We start from the raw sequence: 11,579 nt of genomic DNA on the forward strand, positions 1-11,579 counted from the left end.
AAACTTCTTGCAAAGTTTTGTTGCCAGAGCTAGTATATAAAAGAGTTTCAAGCATCAATTTAATGTAGTAATACAAAAATGGTAATTTGTATAAGTAGTTATAATATTTACTGTGTTATAACCCCTGAAAACTACGAATTTTTCCAATTTCAGGTAAGCAGGTCTTCATGTAGTTTCATATTCTCTCATTATCAGCATTATTTTTCTTCCTTTTATCCTTGAAGCTCTGTCTGCTACCACAATATCTATTGCAGAAGCATTTTATTTTTTTCTTTCTTTAAAAAAAATTAAATTCTTATTTTTGTATTATTATATTAATATTGTAATTATTATTTTTGTTTGTTTTTTTTTTCTCTGCTGACCTCATTTTTGCAGAATCTCTTTTACTCCTGTAAACAAAAATAACTATATTTGATATTTGTATCAGGGGATGACATAATCAGTCGGAAGGTGAAAATTTTTGATTTGCATTTTTTTGCATTTTCTAAATGAATATGCTCACCAGAGCATTTTAATCTTTGAAGTAAATCGGGTGATTTTTCATGAAGTCATGGTCAGCTGTATGGGAAAGGTATCCAGCAACTTTTCTCAAATTTCATACTTGACTAGCCGTAAAAAAATATTTGGAAATGAAATTAAGCTTTGATATTTCCCGAAGATGTACAAAAAGAGTTGATTTAATCATTTATGACAAGAACTCATTTTTTGATAAAAATTTACCTTCAAACTAAACTTGGCAATATCTCAGTTCAACCATTTTCACCATCTGACTGATTATGTCGTTCACTGTAACATTTGTTGATATAATAAATTCTTATCTTTACTTGTTCTATGTTATATTGATGGTCTTTTAAAATGATCTTTTTTATGTATAAATAACAATGTGAAATTGAATGTAAGCTTCAATTTAATATACGAAAACAGATAAAATGGATGTTTTGGGTTTCCCCTTTATCAACAAAACAGGATGAATGAATCATTACAGACGAATGAGATAATGTGGTTGTGGCGTTGTTAAGATGGTTTATTCATCTTAATAACGCCTCAACCACATTATCTCATTCGTCTGTAGTGATTCATTCATCCTGTTTTGTTGATAAAGGGGAAACCCGAAATGTCCAGTTTTTCTATGTTCGTATATTAAATTGAAGCTTTCATTCAGTTTCATACTGTTATTTATTTCTTTGAGCTTCGAGCAGCAACATTTACATTTTTTAATGTATTCACACCATAATTTTCCAAGGAATTCCTTAACTGTCACCTCCAGTCGATGTGTGGTCCGTGGGTTGTATCCTAGCAGAGATGTTGGCAAACAGACCGCTATTCCCTGGAAAACACTGTATCCTTTGTTCCTGGGTTTGCTACAGCAGTTAACAATCAAATGCATATTTTCTGTATGAGAATAAGAGGGAGTTTGGCACACATGTTGAATCAAATAATTGTTTTCTATATTTAAGTTGTATAGTCTATAACTTAAACGTGATTTTTAGAGACATTATATATGTTATTTAAAGATCTGAACAAGTGTATGTGGAAGGTGCCAAAGCAAGAAAGAAAGAAAACGTTTTTTTTCTTGTATTTATCTTTCTTGCTTTGTCTGACACCTTTCATACACACTTGTTCAGATCTTTATCTTACTCCGGTGCCTGCTCCTTAATTTTCATATATTATTTAAGAACTTGCATGGCCTGACTAGATTATAATTGACAGCAATAGGTAGTTATGATTGTTTTTGTTGGGGTTGTTCTTTTTAATTTGATTGTCTTTGTGTGATTGTTTGTTTTTGTTTTTGTTTTTTGTTTTGTCTCTTTTTTAAACTGTCTTAATGTGATTGTTTTTTTGTTTCAGTGATTATTATTGTCTTTGTTTTTTCAGGCTATATGATATATAAAGATGGCTCTTTAAAAATAGAGGGATCGTATCATAGTTTTTTTAAGACCAATAATTAATAATCCTAAACCACTAACATAGAATCAAATTCTGAAAAGTCTAAGCAAACTGAGCTGATATGGACAGACACATAGTGTTCTATCATAGCTTACTTAACTTATAAGAATAGAAGGAAATGAAAAATATATTATTAAATTTCTTAACGTTTAATCAGATCTGGATCAGTTGAATCACATTTTGGGTGTGTTGGGGTCACCAAGTATGGAAGATCTCATGTGTATCATAAACGATAAGGTGAGGAGGCAGGTTTTTATACACTGGTAGTGTCTATTTCGGGAGGGGGGGGGGGTTGTTGTACAGTCCACTCCGGATACTCGCAACACCTTGGGATCAGCAGAAATGTTGTGATTAACCGAAGTTGAGTTTCCTGCAACATTTTACACATATATATGCTAAACTCAAACAAATAGTTGTAAACAAAGTTCTTAGTCCACCACAGACATAGCAATTTGATTGACACAAAAGCCATATGGCATGGCATCCCTGTATTCATTTTCACAAGCAAAAGAAGCTTTGGTGCAAGCTGACATCTTATTCAGATTTGATTCACATTCACTCTTTTGTTCTCAACATTTGTAAGAGTCAAAGAGATTAGCCGTGAAAAGAGACAATAAGCCTTTACCAAACTCGTTTGTCACAATACACAGGATAACGCTCAGTCTCTCTTAACAACTGTCATTGTCTACCTGTTGTAAAATCTATGTTCATCCCCCTCGCCTCCTATTTAATGGCCACAGATGACATCACAAACCCATACTACAAAGCCACGCCCTCTTTTGTCTCAAATAGAATGGTGACACACTACATTAGCATTAAATCCCACTCACTCGCGATTTTTCAACCTGTCACAATTTCTTCCATGATGTAATTAAATCATGATATTTTGTTTGATTGATTTATTGAATTTACCACTTTTTTAGGACGAAAATTTGTTGCGATTAACCAAAGTTTGTTGCAATTAACCAGTGACTTATATATAGAATTAATTCCGTTTCTTGGGAAATGTTGTGATTAATCGAGTTGTGATTATCCGGAGTGGACTGTATTTTAAAATAAATAACAATGTGAAATTGAATGAAAGCTTCAATTTAATATACAAAAGCAGATAAAATGGACGTTTCTGGTTTCTCCTTTATCAATAAAACAGGATGGATGAAACCCTACAGACGAATGAGATAAATTATCTGATTTCAGAATGCGGGATAAGCTGAAAGAGGAAGAAATCAGAGGGCAGTGCTAAAATGGGTCGATAAGGGGCATTATATTAAAACAGAATTTTTATTGTCAATGAGCTTTGCAATTTATTGATTTTTATATATTTTTTTGTAGGCCCGAGGCTACATCCAGTCATTACCCTTCAAACCCAAAGTTCCATGGACCAAATTGTTCCCCAATGCTGATCCGACTGGTGAGTAGGTAGATCTTCAGTTTGGTTCCAATTCTTTTATTGAGCCTTAGAATTATGTTAGAGATGTAGAGGTTTATTTGTATTGTGTTGATTCAATGAATTTCAGATAACTACAACACGGATGATTGTGAACTACTTACAAGGTTTTTAATGTTTTAAAAAAGAATTTTAATTTATTATTGTATAAGTAATGAGCATAAACTAAAGAAATCAATAGTTAATACTTTATATATTTTAGTGGTCTTGTGTGCATACAATCAGCAAATTTCCCCAATGACAAATGGAGACATTACCAAGTAATTGGGAGCTTGGTTTGTTTTTTTCTCAATTTTTTTTTTTTTTTTTTTTTTGTAATTCTTTCCAGCCAAACATCAATTGACAATGTTATGTTATCGGCTCATTGTATTTTTTAAAAAAAAGTAAATATGATGTTGAATGACATGGTTTGTCATTAAAATCATTCCCAGCTCTCGACTTGTTGGAAAAGATGTTGACCTTTAATCCTGCTAAGAGAATCACCGTGGAACAAGCTCTAGCCCATCCATATTTGGAACAGTACTATGATCCAGCTGATGAGGTATGCAACATGATTGACATCATCATTTTAATGATATAAGTACTTACAGTATATTTCTGGGTGGGGTTCCTGACCTCCCATAGTGGGCAGGGAGGTACTTATTGTGTCTTCATCCCTCTATATCTGTTTTCCAAATTCTTTCTGTCTTTGTCTTGGAATGAGATTACTTGGTTTTGTCCTGGCCCTGGCCAGATACCCTGGCTGAGAGGGAAACAGTCAAATGTATAGTTAGTTTTGGGAGATGATATTTTTTTTCCTTGTAAATCATCTCTCTGAACCCTCTGTTATACACTGTATTATGTTATGTTTACACATTACATTTGAGTGTATTCCTCTTAGTTGGGACCTGTGCTTGTGTATGGATGAGACTTTTAGCTGATCTCATACTAAATACTTTGATAGTATGCTCTTGGAATCTACATCTGTTTCCTATTTGAACCAATTCCCCTTTGTCTTACCTTTTCTTGGGTGCTTTAATTTTAATTCTAGAACTTTTTACTATCCCATTTTCATCCTTTTTACTGGCGCTGATATGACCTTAATGTGTTGCAAGCACCGTAAAACCCTTAAAAACAAAAACAAACATACAGTATATTTCTCAAATATCCACTCAGTTGAAATGACACATCTCATTAATCATTGTCCCAATTCCCCTTTTCTTACTTTTTCTTGGGTGCTTTGATTGTAAATCTAGAATATTTTGACTATTCCTTTATCTTCTTTTTACTGTCGCTGATGTGACGTAATTTTGTCGCAAGCGCCGTAAAACCCTTAAAAACATAAGAACGTAAAACAAAATTGTCAGGACTATTTATGGGTGCTTCCTCTTTGCATATCTGAAAGTCTTTGCACTGCTTTGCCACACAAATTTCAATAAATTCTTTACACTCATCTTCTCCACCCTTCCCATTCCCAGCCTGTGGCAGAAGAACCGTTTACCTTTGAGATGGAGCTGGATGATTTACCCAAAGAAAGACTGAAGGAGCTCATTTTCCAGGAAACAGTTTCAATAGGCGACAGGAACAACAGCAAAGAATGAGATGGTGACGTGAGTATGAATGTCTTAACTCTTTCAGTGCTGAAGCTTATTCGCATTTCTGTCACAAAATGGCTGACACCTGATTGAGACAGCATGAGAATGACATGCAAAGACAAAGCGACATTCAAATTCAGCGCTAAATCTCAATTAAAAGATTCATTTTTCTTCACAAATCATCAAAAATAGAAACTTTAAAAACCCATAACTTTTAAATATATTTTCCAATTTTTATAAATTAAGTGTTATTTTCCATGGTTTGGGAAGTCACATGTGGCTTTATGATTTAATTTTTGTATAACAAGATCTTAATTTTGGACACCTATTAACTCTGTCGTGTTCAACATGGGTAAAAAGCTATGAAATTTGTTGGATTGTCCATTTGTGTGATCACAAGAGAGTGATGAAACAAAACCTGCCCGTTACACTAATTAAATCAGTATTCACAGATATTACTTAATTTATTATTATTATTTTTTGAAAAATTTCTTGCTTGAGTAAATTTAACTAAATTCTGATTTTCACCCCTCTGCCCCAAATTGCTAATTTCATTTATTTTTTTGTTTATCAGTTGGTTTATTTTTTGATTTCTGTATTTTAATTCAATATTCAACTTTTTCATTTCAACAGCTGATAAAATATTAAAAAAAGAATCCCACTAAATCCTGAATGGTTTGGAAGACAGCGGATTAAAAAGTAAAAAGAGACAAACTTTGATTAAACAAGCAAGATCATTCGAGGATATTATGTGTGTTCCAAAAGGGGTTTTTAAATTATTTATTTATTTTTTTTTTTTGTTAGTATAAAACATGACATTTTGAAATCGTGTCTAAATCTGCATTTTTGTGGAATATTTCATTGGAGCTCAAACGGATTATACCTCCTTGGTTGAAGAGCCAAGAAACACATTCTCGGTCCATCCATATAATTCGTAGTTCTTATTAGCCATGGAATATTCATTTTGGAGTTACGATTTTATTGTTACTGTTATGGCGGAACAAAAAGAAAATGTTAATTACTTTCTAGTTATGACATCAGATTTTTTTTTTTCCTTGCTTGTGAAGGAAGCTTTTTTCCCATAGGGACACATCTGTAAACTCACAACTCCTTCCCCATTCGATGTGAGCTGGTTTCCGTTGACTGTCTATTGCTGTCACACTATTTTTCAGGCAAGCTTTTCCCCTCCCCCACCCCTCACCCAATGAAACAAAATGTCTGTGATGTCAAGCCACAACAAAATTTACGATCATGCTACTAGATCTTGTTTTTTTATTATTTTGTTGTTGTTGTTGTTGTTTGTTTGTTGACACATATAAATAGGTATATATACATATATATTCATACATACGTAATTTTACATGTTTTTTGCTATTATGAATATGTAAATGATGCTAAGTAATGAAGATAATGCATACATATAGTATTTGAGTATACTGCATTCTTTGTTTATAGCTTTGTTGTATTTGTTTACCTCCATTTAAATCATGAAATGGTCACGCGATGTAGTCTCTCTCTCTCTCTCTCTCTCTCTCTCTTTTTCTCTCTCTTTCTCTCTCTCTCTCTCTCTTTTTCTCTCTCTTTTTCTATCTCTTTCTCTCTCTCTCTCTCTCTCTCTGTCTCTCTCTCTCTCTCTCTCTCTCTTTCTCTTTCTCTCTTTTTTTCTCTCTGCCCCACCTCCCATTCCTCTTTATTATATGACCATTCAATGACATCAATCTAGTGGTGACATTTCTTTTTTCCAGCGCTTATTTTGATGAATTTTTCCAATATTAAAATTTATAAAATGATGTTTAATTCAGAAAAATGAGTGGAGCAGGCACTTATGTTGAAAATAACAAGAAATGAAGTGAGTAGGTAAGTGCCAGAAGACAAATTAGAATAAAAACGTCGCTTTCCTACTCACTTGATTTCATGTTAAAATAATGTTACAATTGGTTATTTCTGTGATGATATGTTGATTTTGATGGTTTGTGGCCCAGTCCTTTTTGGTTACAAATAAATGTTTGCATAGTTGCCCGACTTTGACAATATTATGAGAAAGTCCAAATAGTTTGTTAATTAAAAGAAAATTAATGCTTCTAATAACTAAGGGTGAAACTCTTTTGGTAATGGGATAAAAAAAAAATAGTTCATGTTAGGGAATTTGAGGGCTGCATTGCTGCCAACATCTGCTTCTGTTGTGGCTTTTCTATTCAAAAAAAAAAAAGTTTATAGGCCCTTATGGCCCAAGAGTAATGTCGACGCTGATCAAGTAAATCTATAATTCTTTAACTATCCTATATTTCCAAATCACATTCTACCAAGAAGTCATTTTTAAACTCCTAAAAGCAAATGAGCAACAAACAACCGATTTTAAAAGGAATTAATTCATTGTTTTTGTTCATAAGCAAATCATTCTTAGTGTACGATAAAGACAATTTAAAGACAATGCAGATTTTAAACCATATTTCCAAGTTTTCTCATGCATCAACATTTTAGCACAGCCAACCTCCCAGATCCATAGCTCAAAGATAGAAAGGCTTGGTTTTTTTGGGGGGGTAACTTGTTTTTGAATTTGTAAATAATTTTATGCCCAATGTTTGCAATTTTTCCACAACGTCAATGATTTAGAAATGCATATATTTTCATGTGTTGTATCAACTTTTGAACCTTTGCAGGTGATGTTAGCTTTTGTTCCAACACAGAGTCATATCTTAAGAAAGAATTTAAAGTGATGTGACTTGAAAAGTTATTGCTGTCTTGGTGAAAACAGTCTGGTCTGCATTTATAACCAGATAAAGAATGGAATAAATCATAATTTCAAGGAAATGCAGCCTAGCTGTTAAAGATTTTAAAGTGGGCAAGGAGGCGAAGTCAGTCAATAGACTGTTATATTTAGTTATTGAATAATAGCTCAAAGTTTTTTCACTTTTTAAAATTCATTTTTATTCCCACCATATATCATTTAGCAAATCAAATATGACCATTTAAACTTTTTTTTTCATTTACATTTTCGTTTTCTCATTAGACGAGTAAGGATAACTCCATTTCAAATCAATAATTGTAAATTTTGCAACTTTGTTCTCTCGATGCCCCTGTCTCTCTCATGTCAGTTTTCATTTATTTTTTTAAAAAATAGATTGGAATTGGCTTGTAAATAGTCATTTCAATAAAGAGCTTTATTTAAAATATTATTGGTCCCAGTTATCCTACGAGTCACTATAAGTGATGTGTACCAGGTGTGTTGAGGAGGGTGGACCAAACTATTTTAGTAGAGTTAACTCACTCAACCCTAACACCGACTATATCTGTAGTTTACCGGGGTTACTTTTACCCCATGCCTATTTATTAGAAATGAATTTTAAAATGTTCCAAGTAGTCAGGTCTGCCACGAGTACTCCTAAATTGATTCATGCTCAGAGATAATTTTTAGTATTATTAGTTTTTCTTTGAACTTGTTCCTCTTGTCTTACTTTTTGCTATTTATGATATTTCAAATGCAACTTTGAGAGGAGTGCTCGCTCCTGTTTTTTTTTTTTTTGGTTAAAAATCTATTGCATTCAGTTTGAATGAAAATCGAACACATGTGTTGGATTACCCCCATTCATATGAACGAGAGAGTTAAAGGTTTAAAATAAGGCCCCCTGATCAAGTGAAATACAATGATCTCATGCTGTTGGTTCACCATTCGTCTTTTTTATTTATTTTTTTTATTTTCTTATTTTGGCCAATATTTTTTCACTCGTTCCTCTTGTCAAATAAGAATTACATTACAATGCATTTCTGTTTCATGATTGCCGTCACGTTTTGAATTTTATTTTATTTTACTTTCATTGTGTTGTTTTTTATTTGTTTTAATATTTGGCCTAGCATGTTGAAATGAATGTTGCATTGTTATATACCATGTTATATAACAATCTTTTGTTTTTCACTCATGTCATGATCATCAAGGGCCATTATACACCCCGTATCTAATGCATCACAAATTGATCTGATGTCTACACAATGGACAGATATTCTGGAAATGACATGATGTCTATTGCTTCTAAATTCATTTAGTCAAGACTTGCTACCAACAATTTTTATTATTAGTTTCTGGGTGGGGTTCCTGACCTCCCATAATGGGCAGGGAGGCAATTACCATGTCTTCTACTTCTATCCCCTTATATCTGTTTTCCAACATGCTTTCTGTCTTTGTCTTGGAATGAGATTACTTGATTTTGTCCTGGCCCTGGCTGGGAGGAAAATAGTCAAATGGATAGTTAAGAGTTTTGGGAGATGCTATTTTTTTCTTGTAAATCATCTCTGTTATGCATTGTATTATTATTTTTTACATATATATGATTTGTAAACATTTGACTGGCGCTGACATGACCTAAATGTGTTGCAAACGACGTAAAACATTTCAAAACGAAACATATTATTAGTTGTGAAAACAGAAAAAATATATATCACTTTTATTTCAAAATGAGAAAAAAGAATCAGTGAGAGATAAAACCCAGTCATTTCTGAGTCTTATATCAAATCAATCTTGGCTAGAGAAACAATAACTTCATTCTTGTGTCAATTAGAAACTTGATCTTGAATTTGTCTTGATACATTTTTGTGTGTTGGCATAGGAGCTTTAGATGTTGGCTCTTGGTCAGCAAGTATTCAATAATCACTTGTCTATAAATATATCTCTTAAATTGGCAGTCATTTCTTGTTCACATCAATTCACTTGGTCTCCATCATCATCATCATCATCATATTTACTACTACTACCACTTTTACTACTACTTCTAATTCTGTTAATATTTTTTATATATATTGTTAATAGTTGCCACAATCATTGTTATCTTGAAATTTAAAAAAAATCTGTACAGAGCTCCATATGTATATGTCATTTGAGGACCTATAGTTTATAGATTTCTTTTGTAAAATAGTTGAATACAGTGCCGCACGAAAATCTCTAACATGTGTAAAAGCCTGTGAAAGAAAGCAAACAAATAGGTAATTTACATTAAAAAACAATAAAAACAACAAACATACACAGCTGATTCATAAATTTTATTTTTAAGTTCTCTTGAGAGTAGTTTGTTGATCGTATGAATGTGATTAAAATTTCAGATTCTCATCATAGAGTTGAATGGAGCAAATTATTCTATAATTTTCTTTTGGTCTCCTCTGCTTTATTATTATTTGATATTATTACTATGTATTACCAGAAATTATTGCTACAGATTTTACTTGCGGGTGGTTGGATGGGAGCATCACCCTTGAATCATATACCTATGATGTTCGCATGGGTGTACGATCCGATAGTGATGTCGTTTCTTCTTCTCTTTACTAGCCTATCCTGCTTCTTTGGTTTGTGATTGTATTTTTGACAGGGGATATTTTTTTTTCTGTAAATCTCCTGCCTGTCTGTTCTTGGTTATTTATAATTTAGCTTATGATATCTTTAGGTTATGATTTTGATTTACATTTGTACTATTTTTGTTAGATTGCTTGTTTTTTTGTTTCAGCGGTCTCTCATATAACCTCAATTGTGTTGGAAGAGACCTAAAGAAACAAACAAACAAAAAACAGATTTTACTTGTACCGGTTTTAATATGACATGTCATGATGGCAAGACGAAGAGGATAGTAAATTTCTTTAGCGAGAAAGATGGTGAGAAAATTTAGCAGTTCTTGACAAATACACAGTTCATTTTCTACTGTCTGTAGCTGTATTTTAGATTTTTTTTTCTCTTGAAGGTTAGATGTCCTATGTCTTGTTAATTTACAGCCTATCCTGCTTCTTTGGTTTGTGATTGTATTTTTGACAGGGGATTTTTTTTTTCTGTAAATCTTCTGCCTGTTTGTTCTTGGTTATTTATAATTTAGCTTATGATATCTTTAGGTTATGATTTTGATTTACATTTGTACTATTTTTGTTAGTGTTAGATTGCTTGTTTTTTTGTTTCAGCGGTCTCTCATATAACCTCAATTGTGTTGGAAGAGACCTAAAGCAACAAACAAACAAAAATTTACATTGTGTATGAAATAGACATTTTCAGCGCTAGGCTGTATTTGCATTTCCGTCACAAAATGGCGGACACATGATTGAGGCAGCATGAAAATAACAAGCGGCTTTCAAATTCGGCGCAAAATCTCAATTAGAATACCCCCCTTGGGCCAATTGAATGTTCTGATGAAAGAAATGATACCATTGGTTCAATTTATAGTACTATTGTAGAAAGCAGGATTGGATTACATTATTGTTTTTGCCTTTCAAGACCAGCCGCACTTTGCGGCCATTGGCCAGTAGAGCAGATTCTGCTCTGACTGCACAGTGTGCCAATGGCGCTGAAAGAGTTAACCTATATCTAGAGTCTTACCTTTCTTGGCACTTAAATAGACCTAATGGGTTGCAAGCATTTTGAAAAATCATCAAACTTTTATTCATTATTTGTAGTCTTATTGTTTTCCTTTTTTTTTTCTTCTCCTCCTTTGGTGCTTGTGCATTGCAAGCACTGATAAATTATATCCATATTAATAATTTACAGCTATATCTCCATTTTAACTCGATGCATTGATATGACCTTTAAAAATATCACAAGTAATGCAAAGTTCCTTAACAGTAAATAAACATACATAGATATATTA

At 32.7% G+C, this 11,579-nt stretch overlaps 1 protein-coding gene across 2 annotated transcripts in view; it reads left to right on the plus strand.

The window, feature by feature from the left end:
* Positions 1-11,579, plus strand: part of LOC144967480 (mitogen-activated protein kinase 1-like) — a 66,653-nt gene extending 55,074 nt beyond the window's left edge. The window contains exons 7-12 of one of the 2 annotated variants that reach the window (XM_078904786.1): positions 1,268-1,339; positions 2,105-2,184; positions 3,280-3,358; positions 3,826-3,935; positions 4,852-4,983; positions 5,602-11,579. In XM_078904786.1, coding sequence (XP_078760912.1) covers positions 1,268-1,339; positions 2,105-2,184; positions 3,280-3,358; positions 3,826-3,935; positions 4,852-4,974 — 464 coding nt within the window. In that variant the 3' untranslated portion in view covers positions 4,975-4,983; positions 5,602-11,579. Of the gene's footprint in view, positions 1-1,267; positions 1,340-2,104; positions 2,185-3,279; positions 3,359-3,825; positions 3,936-4,851; positions 4,988-5,601 lie in introns of those variants that run through there. The other variant, XM_078904787.1, reaches the window with a different exon arrangement.

This window comes from Berghia stephanieae, chromosome 3 (genome assembly GCF_034508935.2).
Source record: "Berghia stephanieae isolate SIO BIC M18660-M18661 chromosome 3, UCSD_Bste_1.3, whole genome shotgun sequence".
Classification (NCBI taxonomy): domain Eukaryota; kingdom Metazoa; phylum Mollusca; class Gastropoda; order Nudibranchia; family Aeolidiidae; genus Berghia; species Berghia stephanieae.